Here is a 14,995-nt window from a genome sequence, read left to right on the forward strand (position 1 = left end):
GCAAGACTTCCTTATTCTTGTACTCCATGCACTTTGCAGTAAAGGCCAAAATACCAATTACCTTTGTATTCCTTGCCGAACCTGCAAATTAACTTTCTGTGAGTCATGCACAAGGACACCCAGATCCCTCTGGATACCAACATTTACTTGTCTCTCGCTTTTTTTTAAGGGATATTCTGCTTTTCCATTTTATCTACCAAAGTGATAATTTCCCACATTATACTCCACCTGCCACTTTTTTGCCCGATTATTTAGCTGGTCTATGTCCCTTTTCAGTCTACTTCCAACCTCCTCTCAGCTTACTTTCACATCTAGCTTTGTGGGAAAGTGAGCTGCGATGAGGACTGGCGGGGGTGGGTAGGTTGGTGCAATGTTGGCTTAATGTCTGAGAACTCTGGAATGAATCACTGATCAGGCCTCAGCTGGCATCTTGTGCCCAATGTTGGACACCGCACCTAGGCAGAATGCCAAGGACTTAGGCAGGGTGCAGAGGAAGTTTACTAATATGTTACCAGGGATGAGGGACTTCACTTATGGGCAGAGACAAGATCAACTCCTTAGAACAAAGAAGGTTAAGGGGAGATTAAATGGTGGCATTCAAAATCATAAATTGCTTTGATAGTGTAAATAAAAATAAACTGCTTCCTCTGGCAGGACAGTTGGGAACCAAAGGACCCAAATTTAAGGTAATTGGTAAAAGAGCCAGAGGTGAGATGAGGAGAATTTTTTTTACACATAATGAATTGTTGTGATCTCGAATGTACTGCCTGAAAGGCTGGTGGAAGCTGATTCATGAGTAAGTTCCAAAAGGGAATAGGATAAAGACTGGAAGTGGATAAAATTGCACGACAATGTGGGGTAAAGAGAGTGGGAGTACATGAATAGCTCACTCAAAGAGCTGCCATGGGCACCATTGGCCAAATAGCCTCCTTCTGTACTGTAAGATTCTTGGGCCAAAATTTTCGGGTTGGTGGGCGGGTGGGCAGAGCAGGAGTGGCCACGGGTGGGCGTGGACCCGATTGGCGCCCGCAATCAGGGCCGCACCACCATTTTTTGCGGGCGGGCCAATTAAGGCCCACCCAGTGCATTTCCGACTCCTCGAGGAGGTGGGAGGTGCTGGTTCCCCAGGATGGGAGGAGGAGGCCGCCCCCACATGACCAAACGTGCCTGGGAGGAGGTGGCGGAGGTGGTGAGCTCCCGCAACGTGGTGCGGTGCACCTGGATCCAGTGCCGTAAGCACTTCAATGATTTGTTGCGCTCTGGGAGGGTGAGTACCATGTTGGCATTGGGCATTTAACCCAGCAGGTAGCCTTAGCCTTTGAGGGCCCCCTCCCTCCCAAGTCTCACTGTCACGACTGCATTGAATCATGTTGGGCATTTCTTGTACGCTGGGTGGGCAAACAGATAGTGCCCATGCTTGCATCAGCCTGAGTGGATCATGAGGAGATGAGTTCTCCCCCGCACCATGTGTTGCTCTTAGTCGCACATGACTAGTCTGGGGGCAACCTGCAGGAGATACAGCTCAGCGCATACTCAGAACTCCAGCACATGTCCTATTCACGGTGATGAGATTGTGGAAGGGGAGCCTCAAGGTGTTGTGGTCAAGAGCCATCTGCTGCCCTTGACGCTGCACGTAGTTGCGCCTCCTTGCTATGGGAGCTAAGACCGTGTGTTTCCTAAAGTGATGGACGCAGAATGTGTCCAAGGGGCCGTTGTGGCGGGTTGGGAGCAGGTGTACTATCTTTGTGTGACTGATCAGCAGTAGTGAGGAGAGGAGGCACTGGAGGCCTGATATGGGCCACTGAGGTTGGGGTGCGGTGTGCGCGTGCAGAGTCCATGTGCGATTAGCCACAGTGAATGTTCTTCTCTGTTTTTCAGGAGAAGAATTCTCACAATGCCTCTGAGAGTTCGAGGGCTGGAGGCAGCCCGGCCCAACTGATGATGTTAAGCTGCTTCAAGCAGGAGGCCCTGGAGCTTGAGAGGCGCCATGCACCCAGGTCAACTGGTGTCGGTGAGGCTGGGGTGGAACGGCCAGGTATCTGAGGTCAACAGTGACATCCGCTCTGTCTTCCCACCATTCATAGCACCGATGATTGTTTGATTTGTTATTGTTGCAACGTTGCTCATTCACAGACTGATAGAGTCAGACGTGTGGATCATGGCCAAAGGTCCCTCGGCCCTTCGAAGATGCGCGTGTCAAGCACCTTCCAAAGTCATCTTATCCCATTTCCAACCACTATCCCCATGGCCTTGTATGCCATGGCATCGCAACTGCACATCCAAATACTTCTTACATGTTAGGAGGGTTTCTGTGTCCACCACCCTTTCAGGCAGTGCATCCCACATTACTGTGTGCAAAAGTTGCTCATTAACCTCGCCTGTCAACCTCAATGCCACCAGGTTATTTATCCCTCCGCCAAGGGGAAAAGTTCCTTTCTGTCGACCCTATCTATGCCCCTCATATTGTTATAAAGCTCAATAATGTCACCCCTCAATCTCCTCTGCTACAGGGGAAATAACCCCAGTCTATGCTATGTCTTCTCATAAGTCAAACTCTCCAGCCCAGCCAGCATCCTGGTCAATGACCTCTGCACTCTCTCCACTCCAATCACATCCCTCCCGTGAAGCACATTTCACAGCTGCACCCAGAACTATAGCTGTGGCCTTGGTAGCGTTTTCTGCACTTGGAACATGACCCCCCTGTTCCTATATTCTATACCTCGGCTAATAGAGGCAAATATGGCATTTACCTTCTTACACGCCTTATGTACCTGTCCCGCTACCTGAACGGGCCTGTCGACATGCACAGCAAGGTCCCTCTGATCCTCCTTACTTTCCACGGTCCTACCATTCATCATATATTCCCGTACCTTGTTTCTCCTGCCCAAGTGCATCACCTCACACTTATCCACATAACATTCCATTTGGCATTTCTTAGGCCATCTGACCAGCCCATCTGTATCTGCCTGTAATGTTAGGGTCTCCTCCTGATTATTTGCCACCCCACCAATATTTGTCTCCATAGGTTTTGGAAGGGTGAGTGCATAATGAGCCGGGGGGAAAGGGATGAAGTGTGTCACTTTGTGCACGCTAACTGATCCACTGTCCTTGTTGTTCACTTCAGCATCATCAGAGCATGGCCGGCAGGAGGAACTGCAGATGTTCCCTCTCACACCGAGGGCTCTCAAGTCTCACCTGTGTCACACCATTTCTGTGAGGCAGGCACCAGCACAGATACTAGCACCTCGGTGGGCATTGCACCATCGGCAAGTGTCCTGGGGCACAATGGAGATGGCACTTCACAATCGCTGGAGGAGCTGGCAGAGACAGAGAGTGCCCATGGCACCAGCAGTCGGAGGACTGCAGGGGACCAGGCACATGCTCAGTCAGTGCCTGATGATGTCCCTCTGGAGTCGTCCACGATGCAGCAGCTGCAGGAAATGTGACCGGGTGTGCGGGAGCATCTGGGAGTGATACATGAGACTATGCTTCGCTTGGTGTCCGTGGTGGAGGAGTCTACGCGGAGTATCAGTGATGCAATGAGCTTCATGTCAGAGCATCATGCTTCCGCCATGGAGAGAGTGGCGACTCTCGTGGAGAGGGGCCTCCAGAAGAACAAGCAGCTTCTCCTGGGGTTACGCTCGGACCTGCAAGCCCTCACAGTGCCTGTGACCACAGCTGGTCATTGCCAGTGTGGGAGATGATCTGGGCTTCAAGCTTCCCAGCTCATTGCCCATCCATCGACGGTGAGCAGGGAGGTCCGGGGCAACCTCATGTCGGCGGAGCAGCTGCCTGTCGTACCTGAGGGCACCTCTCATGGCGCTCCGGATGAAGGCAACAGCTGCTCCGCCCCTCTCCCAGTGACCGTCTCATCGGGTGAGGCTGCGGCGACTGGGGAGATGCCAGCTGTGGAACTGGCAGATCCCTCCCAGGCGGGGCCAGCACAGGCTCCACGGGCCAGAGGTCGACCGCCAAGGTCATTGAGGTCAGCAGGACAGCAGAGTCCGCAGGCTGTCTCAGATCCCACTCAAAGCGATGGGGCGGCACTAAGACGTAGCACCCGTAAACGTAAGCATAAGGCATCTTAGGCACACCACGGGTTTCTCACTGGTGCTTTTGTGTTGGCTCGAGATTATGGAATTATTATTTGTTTATGGTTGAAAAACGTTTTGGTTTGACTTTGTGTGACCTTTTGATGGTGAAAATTAAAACCAGATGTGTTACCATGGCTGAGGGTGGCTCTTTTGTTCTGCATTTGTATGTTTTACATACATGTCATGAGTGTTTGAGTGGACATTGAAGTTTACATCCAAAGCCCTTAGTTGCAGATTTAGCTCTTAAATGCTGAGTATGGAAGCGCCAGGCAAGGCTGGTCCTGCTGATCCATTTGTGTGGAGCTAGCTGAAGGTTCATTGGATTAAAGTCTCCTGGGTGTCCCTGCCTCCTTGGTGTAGTCCCAGGTCAGCGTTTAGCCCCTCAGCATTCCCCTGTGCCTCCTCATCCTCAGAATCAGTGCTGGACTCATCGTGTGCAGCCGCAGACACTGCATCAACGTCTTCATCGTCCACTGCGTCCCCTTTTTCCAGAGCAAGATTGTGGAGAGCGCAGCATGCAACCTCTATCACCGACACACGATCTGGGGGTACTGGAGTGCGCCCCCTGAACAGTCCGGGCATCGGAAGCGCATCTTGAGAAGACCAATGGCTCTCTCCACCACAGCCCTTGTGGTGCCCTGGCTCCTATTGTAACACTGCTCAGCTTCTGATATTGGATGGTGGAGAGGTGTCATGAGCCACCTTCTGAGGGGATAGCCCTTGTCACCCAGCAGCCATCCATCCAGCCGGGCTGGAGCACTGAAGAGCCCCGGCATCTTGGAGCGTCTGAGGATGTAGGCGTCGTGGGAGCTGCCTGAGTACCTTGCACAGACTTGCAGAATCAGCATCCTGTGATCACACACTATCTGCACGTTCATGGAGTGGAAGCCCTTCCTGTTGACGAAGGTACCGGGCTCACCTGCTGGCGCCTTGATGGCCACATGTGTACAGTCTATAGCACCCTGGACACGGGGGAAGCCAGCAATTGCCGCGAAGCCTCTGGCTCACTGTGCCTGACTTGCCTGGTCGCAGCGGAAGTGGATGAAGGTCAATGCACGACTGAACAGAGCGTCTGTAACCTGCTTGACACAAGTGTGGACAGCTGATTGGGAGACACTGCAAAGATCACCCACCAAGCCCTGGAAGGAGCCAGAGGCATAGAAGTTGAGGGCAACTGTGACCTTCAGAGCCGCATGGGGTGTCCGCCCGCACAGTTAGGAGAGATCTCAGGCCCAATCATCTGACAGATGTAGTTCACTGTCTCCCTTGACAGTCGGAGCCTCCTTCGGCACTGCCCCTCAGTCATATTGAGGTAGCTGCTTTTCCGTCTGTATACCCTGGCAGCAGGATAGTGGCGTCTTCTGTGGCCCCTTCCACCTTGGTCCACCTCTTGGCCCTGCGCCCCTTGTGCCTGTCCTCCCAAAGGTAGCTCCCCTGGAGGCTGATTGCCCACTCCTGGCCACCTCCTTATTCTATCCCTCCCTTCCTCCTCAGAGGAGCTGCCTCCAGTGGACATGTCAGAACCCAGACCCAGGCTAAAGGGGAGGCCTCCGGAAAGCTGTAGGCCCGATAAAGATTCCTGACTGAAGAGTGCTGACCTGAAGGTTCAAAGTACAGAGAAAGCTACTGGAATTCGGTCTGAACTGCTACAGATCACACAGGCAAGTTTAAAAAACTTTCTGCAATAAATACTCACAGACCAGATTGACAATCCCACTGAGCCCTCTTATCCCGCCCGTAGAAGAGTTTTATTAAAAAGTCTCTTACCCGCCTGCCCGTTGCGCCCATGCCTGCCCAATCCCCGCACATCAAGCACAAAATTCTGCCCTTGGAAAAGGATCAGGCAGGATCTCTATTCTTGCCTCCAGAACGGTGACTAACGTTGGAAAGTGTGTAAAAAGGTGAGTACATCAGATGAAGGCCACCCACTGTCAAATAGGTTACCAGCATCACTCACTAACTGGGACCATGTCAAGATTGAGAGGTCCAGGTAAAGTGTGAAGGGCCCCTAAAGCCAACAAGGTTCAAAGAAACAGGTGAGGCACCAGAGTCATTTGGAAAAGAGTGCTTAGGTGATGTCGACTGTGAGTGTTAAAGGACTGGTGGTGAAAGGGTTTAGGAGAAGCTGAGGGATACAGGGGCCAATAAAAGAACAGGTAGGACAATCTCAATTTCAGCAGGGAGGATAATAAAAACAGAAAATGCTGGGAAAACTCAGCAGGTCTGACAGCATCTGTGGAGAGAGAAACAAGAGCTAACGTTTCGAGTCTTTCTCTCTCCGCCGATGCTGTCAGACCTGCTGAGTTTTCCCAGCATTTTCTGTTTTTATTTCAGATTTCCAGCATCCGTAGTATTTTGCTTTTATTTCGGCAGCGAAGAGGAAGCCAATCTGAAGGTCAGGAGCCATAGAGGAAAGTTTAGAGGAGGAATAATGATTGTCGTTGTTTAGTGAAATAGGAGGAGACAGGAAAGTTTGTAGAAAGGAGGACGAGAGGTTGGTGGGTAAAGATTTCAACCATAGTGTGCGTGTGAGCCTTTGGGACAACCTTCTCAGGTTTTGAAACAGTACACACCTCTGAGACAGAGGGTGTGGATTCAAGCTCCATTTGGAGACTTGAGTACGTAATCCATGCTGATGCTCCCCAGCACAGTACTGAGGAAGCAATGGACCAGAGGAGGTAGTGCCTGTCAGATGGAATATTAAATTGATGCCCCATCTGCCCTCTCAGGGACCCCATGGCACTATTCAAAGAAGAATAGGGAAGTTCTCCCAGGTGTTCTGCCCAATATTTTCCCATTAAGCAACTGATTATCTGGTCATATAATTCGTTGCTGTTTGTGGGACTTCGTTGTGTGAAAGTTGGCTGCTGTATTTCCCTATGTTTTTTTTTTAAATTTACTCATTTATGGGATGTGGGCATCACTGGCCGGGTCAGCATTTACTGCCCATCCCTAACTGCCCTTGAGAAGGTGGTGGTGAGCTGCCTTCTTGAACCGCTGCAGTCCATGAGGTGCAGGTACACCCACAGTGCTGTTAGGGAGGGAGTTCCAGGATTTTGAATTTTAAATTTTCAATTTAATATTCCACCTGACGGACGCTACCTCCTCTGGTCTGTTGCTTCCTCAGTACTGCGCTAGGGAGTGTCAGCATGGATTATGGGGCTTGAATCCACACCCTCTGTCTCAGAGGTGCGCACTGCTTTTATATCTGAGAAGGTTGTTCCAAAGGCTCACACTAAAGCCGAAATCCTTACCCAACAACCTGTTGTTCTCCTTTTCACAAACTTTCCTGCCTTCTCATCTACCACTGAATGCCAGGGACAACTTCCCTCTCCTTCTTCAAATAGGCTCAAGTGGAGCATAAACACTGGCATGGACTGAATGGGCTGAATGGCCTTGTTTCCATGCCTTATATCCGATATAATGTAATGATATATAAAGCAGTCGTACCAATACAAAAAAATGACACCTTAAGTTTTTTGGGCAGCAGACTGGCCAGTTTAGAATGAGTGAAGTGGCCGGTGATAATTAGAGAAAGCATTGGAGCTGTAAATATGTGGAAGCAAATTCAATCATGCACTCAGTGCTGTAAGATGACGTCTTTTCCTCGGTTTTCAGCTAAATTGAAAATAAGTTAAAAAAAGACTTGTTTGAAAAATGCTGTTCACTTATATTTCTTGAACTCTCATCTCCACCCCCACCCCCCACCTCTTCCCACAGAAGTAAGAGTCTGCGGAGTCCGTCCAATACTTTCATTATAAATCTGGCCATCAGTGATTTCCTCATGTCGATTACACAGGCTCCAGTCTTCTTTGTCACAAGTTTACACAAACGCTGGATTTTTGGCGAGAAAGGTGAATTTCATCTTTCTTTCTTTTCGTCTTGCTGTTCAGATTGTCGTGGTGGCCCTCGTGCCTGCCCAGGTCTCGGCTGCATCCCCGAAATTGTACCTTCCCACTCAGTGAGGGCTCAGGCTGTGAGCTCAGGTTCATTTTGAGGATGTAATCGCTGCCGGGGAGTTTTGATGATTTAATGATTGTTCCACTGGATTAACTGATGCTGTGTCGGAATCCTGTTGAACAAAAGCAATCGCATTTGAGTTGGTGCCTTACCTTATTCCCAAAGCACTTCACAGCTGAAAAACTAATTAATTAATTCCTTTTGAAGCATTGCCGTGCTGCGAAATGTGGTGTTGTGCACAGCAAGATTCCACAAACAGCGCATGAGTTGAATGACCGATTCATCTGTGTTTGTTGTCATGGTTTTAGTTGGGGGTCAGGGCACTGACAAAACTTCACATATTGCTACAGATCGCAGCATGGGATTTTCTTTTTTACATCCACCCAAATAAGCAGACAGGGCCTGAGTTTAATGTCTCATCTGAGAAGCAGGACTGCTGACAGTGCAGCATACCCTCAGCAGGTAGCCAGGAGGTTGCACAGCATAAGACCATAAGACATAGGAGCAGAAATTAGGCCGCTCGGCCCATCGAGTCTGCTCCGCCATTCAATCATGGCTGATAGGTTTCTCAACCCCATTCTCCCGTAACCTTTGATCCCCTTACCAGTCAAGAACCTAGCTATCTCGGTCTTAAATACACCCAATGACCTGGCCTCCACAGCCTTGTGTGGCAATGAATTCCATAGATTCACCACAACCATGGGCTTGGAGCTGAGATGCCTGGGTAGTGCAGCAGCAGGGGACAGGCACTGAGCAGGAATATGATTGTGTGCCATTCCGACTTCAGGGGTAGCAACCACTTGTTGCTCCCGGTGATATGGCCACGCATTTTACACTTGGTTTGTTTTGGATCATTTCCTTGGTTCCCTGAGGGAAGAACCTGAGTGTGATGCCAATAGCGGAGATTTGAAGCGATTTTAAAGGGGCAGGAATCTCAGGCAAAAGCTTTCTTGATAATACAGCACTCGCAGGGCAGGACTTTGCGTTTTTCAGCTGGGGGAGGTAGGTGGAACGGAAAGTGAGTGGTCCCACTTGCTCCGGCCCCGGCCATCTCAGATCGTCCGATCAACTGCCCGCTGGTCAGTTAACGGCTGTCAGGCGGGTAGGAGGCCGATTAGAGGCCTAGGGCGGGATGGGGGGGGGGGGGGGGGGTGGGGCGGGGGCTCCACACCCAATCGGGAGTCTAGGCCGGGGTTTCATGTGGCAGAGGGGGTCATGCCGTTAACAGGAAGGTGGTCATGGCTACAAATTTAAAGCCCCACCACCCCCCCACTGCTCTCTGAATCTGTCTCTATTTTTTGTTGATGGCTTTAAAAAGTCAATAAAATGGACTCAGAAATCATACAGACGACGCCACCTTTTCCAGCACAATCTGATGCCTCAAGCAGCCATAGTCCGGGTGGAAGGCCTTTTCTCCCATCCTTGTGCTGCCTCGTTATACCTGCCGTAAAGCACTCCCGAGAATGAATAGAGAAAAGCTGCCCGTTTTCTCTCTCAGTTAAGGTGCTATCTCTCACCTGCTATTTTGTCCTTCTCTCCTAAAGCTGAATCCTATGCCATTCACCTTTCCCAGGCATGTAGGCATTGCTGTCTACTTACCCTGCTGCCTAACTGGATCACAGAAGGTCTGTAAGAGAGGATTATAATGACTCATTTGCAAGAGCAACCACTGCAAGTGATACTAATAGTCGTTTGGCAGTACAGAACTTGAGTTTGCTGCAAGAAGAGACATTTTGTTGAAGCTTTTCACCTCACACTCATCAGGACAATCACAAGATTACCAATGTCAGGGGAACAGTACAAAGTCGTTGCTTCCCCTGACATACCGATTCTTGCGTTGTCCTGATGAGTGCAAGGCGAAAAGCTTCAACAAAACATTGCTTTTGTCAGCAATACTCAAATGATACTTTTAGATAGCTAAGAATGAAACCAGGCAAGAGCAGTCTCACCCCAGCTGGATGACAGTGGAGAGGCATTGGAGGAGGATGGAGACATCAGCCGTGTCAAGGGCTACAGGCAGGTCGAGAAGGATGAGGAGGGGTCATTTACTTGGGGCGCTGCACTGTGGGTTTGCTATTTTAACCAGAGGTAAACTGCAGGACCAAGTGTATCTTCATATGGTCTGCTGGAAATTAAACAAATTCCTAATCTGCCTTTCAGATGAGACATTAAACCAAGGTCCTGTCTGCCCTCACAGGTGGACATGAAAGATCCCATGGCACTATTCCAAAGAAGAGCAGGGGAGTTATCCCAGGTGGCCTGACCAATGTTTATCCCTCAATCAACACCACAAATAAACATTATTTGGTCATTATCACATTGCTGTTGGCGGGAGCTTGCTGTGCATGAATTGGCTGCTGCATTGGCTACATTACAACAGTGACCATGGCCAGGATTTTTAGGTTGGCAGAGTTTCCCTCCTCTCCCGCCCCTCCCATCGCAGGAGTCAACGGCAAACACATCCCCAACCAGGCAGCCATTTCACATTCCAATGCATGTTAATTGGCTGTAGATGGGACTTCCACTCTACACTCGGGAAGAAGTCCCACCTCAGAGAGCTGCTAGCCAATCAGATTGTCCAGCAGCTCTCTAGTCCCTGTAGCACCAGAAGCTGCAGTGGACAGGACTGGGGCTGCAAGCAGTCCCCCACCAGCCGAAATCCCGGGAGTCCAGGACCAAGTAAATTTTGGGGGTCTCAGGGCGGGGTGGGGAGGTAAGACCCAAGGGGGTGGATGGGGGGAGTTGGGGTGCTGGTGGAAAGGCTGGGGGGGTGAGGGGCGGAGGGAAGACCTGCAGGGACCTGACCTTCTGGGGATGTGCCCGATGTTAAAAGGAGGTTGCTGATGGAACTGCCCATACTGCCCTCCCCAACCCTTCCTGCCCAAAGCCTGAACCTGGTTACATTTGAGGCTTCCCCCCCTGCCCTGGAACTCCTCCCACCAGCCTGAAAATTGAGGCTGGGCAGGGAACAGCCCTTAAGTGGTCAATAATTGGCCACTTAAGGGCCTCAATTGGGGCAAGGGCGGCCGGGCCTTGCCGGTCCAAGCGTAAAATTGCAGCAAGGTCAGGGCAGGCGGGAATCCAGTGGGAAGGCCATCCAAGAAATTTTACCCTCATCTCTGCCTACAAACCTGCTGGTGGGGGAATGTAAAATTCTGCCCTACATTTCAAAAGTTTAGAAGTATTTCATTGGCTATAAGACACTACAAGACATCCAGTGGTGGTGAAAAACTCTACATAAATGCCAGCCTTTCTCTCTTTCTAATGAGTTTATAAACCAACTGTCAATCTACCTTGCCTTATGTTTAAAAAAATTGCAACTCATGATTTTTACACTAAATCTCTAGATTGTTGAGTCCTGATTTATGAGGTGATGGGGTTCGCATTACTAATTTAGGACTCCCCCAGAATTTGTTGCATCAAAAATCAAGTAGTTTACTGTTTAGACTGTAGAGTCTGCCCCATTTTGTTTCCATTTTCTTTGTATGTTTTAGTTTTACTCTTGTTTTTCTCTTGTTTTTGCTTTTCTGCTATTCACACCTGCTCCAGGCACATCTTTTGTTCCTTTTCCCACTCCCTTTGGCCCTGCACCACCAACAGTTTTGTCATTTAATCTCCCCTTGCCTTCCACCTGGCCACACACTTTCCTTTTTGTCTTTGTTCCCACCCTCTCCACTTTCTTTTGTTTAAAACCTATTACTTTTCCCAGTTCTGATGAAAGATCATTGACCTGAATCGTTAACGCTGGTTCTCGCTCCACGGATGCTGCTGAGTATTCCCAGCGTTTTCTGTTTTTATCTCACATTTCCAGCATGTGCTTCTGTTCTACTTGTCAGTCATAACCTGCACTCGCCCCCAACCCAAAAAACTTTGTGTATGAGTTTCGGTTAAGGGTACCTTTGCTGATGTTCGCTGGCAGTCACAGTTATAATATTCCAAGCACTCATAGGCATCATTAAATTAACCCAATGTGAATCAGGTCTGAGGCTATAGACATTAATGCCTAAATAGAGGGTAATTTTTCAGTTGCTGACGCTGCCCTTTTGCCCTCTCGTTGCAGGCTGTGAGCTATACGCTTTCTGTGGTGCCCTCTTTGGAATCTCCTCGATGATCACGCTGGTTGTAATTGCGGCCGACAGATATTTTGTGATCACTCGGCCCCTGGCCTCCATCGGGATGCTGTCTAAGAAGCGAGCTGTCTTCATCTTGCTGGGAGTCTGGCTGTATTCGCTGACTTGGAGCCTCCCTCCTTTCTTTGGGTGGAGTAAGTCTCACTGAGAGATTCTGTGACATGTCGATGTCAGAATGTTTTATAGGATATGCAGTGACATTCATGCACACTTTGTTATTTGGCGAGTTAAGCTTCTTCACTGGACAGATACCTTAGGCGTCATTTTGAACTAAGCACCAGAGTGCCGGGTATACCATTAGAGAGAAGACTTCCATTATGGAAACCCTTTGACAGGAGTGTTGGGCAGTTTCTATAACAAGATACCTGGCCCACGATGCAAGTTGTCCACTCCAGGGATCAGTTGAAAATTACCCTCCTTAAATCCAACAGAACCTGGTAGATTCTCTATCCCACTTTCTGAGCTGAATTTTCACATGGGGGCAGGAAACAGGAGCTGGAACTGTTTTTGGGTCTCAAACCCACCCCCAGGGGATGGGGGGAAGCAATCACCCTTTGGGATTTTGACCAGGGTGCCCTCTTAATTGGCCTGGAGACGGTTTCCCTGTTCAATTCAGGGCTTTGGGTGGGCCCTGGAAGCTGGAGGGTCAATCAGAAGTCTCCTCGTTTCAGAGAAGCAGCCAGTCAAAGCATTGGCTCAGTAACTGAGGGGCTCTTCAACAAGAAGGCGCCCTCTCACCAACCTTTGTAAAGAACCAATTAAAAATTACAAAAAGCAGCCAGGCCACAGTTAGAAAACACAACACCCCTAAATGGCTCAGGCCAGGAACGGGATCAGGAAACCTGCACACCAGCCAGCCTCGTAATTTTTGTGTTCTGTCCGCCTCCGTTCCTGGGTTAAGCGGTGCCAAAGAGTTCCCTACTCTGCCTCTCCGTCTCTCTGTGTTTCTCTTTCTGCCTCTCCCTGTGTGTAGGTATGCCTGTCTGTATGCCTTTCTCTCTCACTCTCTCTCGCTCTCCACCTGTCTATCTCCCTGACCATCAGTACAACCCAATCCCTAAATTGTGCGGTCTCCCTCTCCTGAAGGTACTGATTCAGCCTGAGGCGAGCATTGGTAATGCGCCCTGAGCACTGTTGTAAAAGTTCCCACAGTGTGTCAACAGGCTAATCTGTCAGAAGCTCAATTCACATTAATACAAATGGCAAATGCACTTACCAGATTGTGGAGTGTAAATAAACTTTGGTCAGGTTTGTAATCTTGATCACTGTTGGACTGACCATCTCCCAGTCAGAGTTTTACTGCAGGTTGCAGGGTTAAAGAGAAAAACTTGCATTACATAGTACCTGTGATTTCCCCAGTTGTCCCAAAGTTTTTCACGGGTAAATGAATCATTTTGAAAGATAGTCACTGTTGTTGTGTAGGCGAGAACAATAACCATTTTCTGCACAGCAAGATTCCATGAACAGTGTTACAATCCAAACGCCTCATTTTTAAAAAAATCTTCCATGGGATGTGGGTGTCATTGGCAAGGCCAGCATTTGATGTCCATCCCTAATTGCCCTTGAACTAAGTGACTTGCTAGGCCATTTCAGAGGGCAGTTAAGAATCAATCACATTGCTGTGGGTCTGGAGTCACATGTAGACCAGGTAAGGACGGCAGATTTCCTTCCCTAAATGACATTAGTGAACCAGGTGGGTTTTTACGACAATCAATGATAGTTTCATGGTCACCATTACTGAGACTAGCTTTCAAATCTCGAATTATTAATTAGATTTAAATTCTACCAGCTGCCATAATTAGATTTGAACCTATACCCCCAGAGTATTATCCTGGGCCTCTGGGTTACTAGCCCAGTGACATTACTTTGCCACCATCTCACCACCACCACGTCTCCCACCCCATACCCCATTTTAACCACTAGAACTATGCCACAAGATTTCACTTTTTTAAACAAAAACAAACATGTTGTGTATCAAAGACTCAAACAAAACAAGCACTATTAACTTATAGCTATGTATATTATGCACTCCATTTTACTTCATAGTTCCCCCAAGAATTCCCTTATACTTTATGATATCTTTGAGTTATATGCTTCTGTCGGGACTGCCCAAGAGTATGCCACACTCCTCTGGATGCATCATTTAATTCTCCTCAGCTCCAGCTATTCTTAAACGTAAGATTTTCATTTACGACCTCTTGACTGTGGATGCCTCAGTCCCTTGTCCTGGTTGCTTCTCAATACTTCCAAGCTAATCTGCTGATTGCTTTCTTTTGTCACAAAACTCTGTGAGGACCACTGTTGATTTTTCCACTAGCTTCAAACTAGGCAATCTTCCAGCTTCTCTCCCTTCACAAAACCGAAATTAAGCCTTACCTGCATTCCACACAGCAAATGATGAAGTTAGTTTTTTCTCTGCTTATAGTGCAGGCCTAACTAACTGTCATTTACTTTGGCTATGTTCTCTCAGTGAGCTCACAACACACAAAATCCAAACTACAAGGAAAAAAACCCTCTCAGCAAACACCCAAATAAACTGAAATCAGAGAATCTCCCTAAGCTCCGCTCATCTCCATGACACCCTGGCATGCTCTGGGATGTCATCAGACAGACCTTTAGGTTAAGGTCATTTATAATTCTATTTTTGATTTGAAGAAAGAAATTGATTTCACAACGCTTAAGGTTTACTGAATGCTTTTAAACTAATTTAGCTCTATCTCATAAAACAAAATCATCTCTCTGGACTTCTCTAAATCCAAGGATTGCCGACATCATGTCTCCAATTAATGAAAACTGAAAATTTGAGGAAGT

At 48.6% G+C, this 14,995-nt stretch overlaps 1 protein-coding gene across 2 annotated transcripts in view; it reads left to right on the plus strand.

Annotated features, from left to right (window-relative positions):
• Window positions 1–14,995, plus strand: part of opn4a (opsin 4a (melanopsin)) — a 70,504-nt gene that overhangs the window by 6,111 nt on the left and 49,398 nt on the right. For both annotated transcript variants that reach the window (XM_078530615.1, XM_078530616.1), the window contains exons 3-4: window positions 7,815–7,948; window positions 12,115–12,318. In XM_078530615.1, the coding sequence (XP_078386741.1) occupies window positions 7,815–7,948; window positions 12,115–12,318 (338 nt within the window). The remainder of the gene's footprint in view (window positions 1–7,814; window positions 7,949–12,114; window positions 12,319–14,995) is intronic.

The sequence above is a fragment of the Cetorhinus maximus genome, chromosome 27, assembly GCF_964194155.1.
Source record: "Cetorhinus maximus chromosome 27, sCetMax3.hap1.1, whole genome shotgun sequence".
Classification (NCBI taxonomy): domain Eukaryota; kingdom Metazoa; phylum Chordata; class Chondrichthyes; order Lamniformes; family Cetorhinidae; genus Cetorhinus; species Cetorhinus maximus.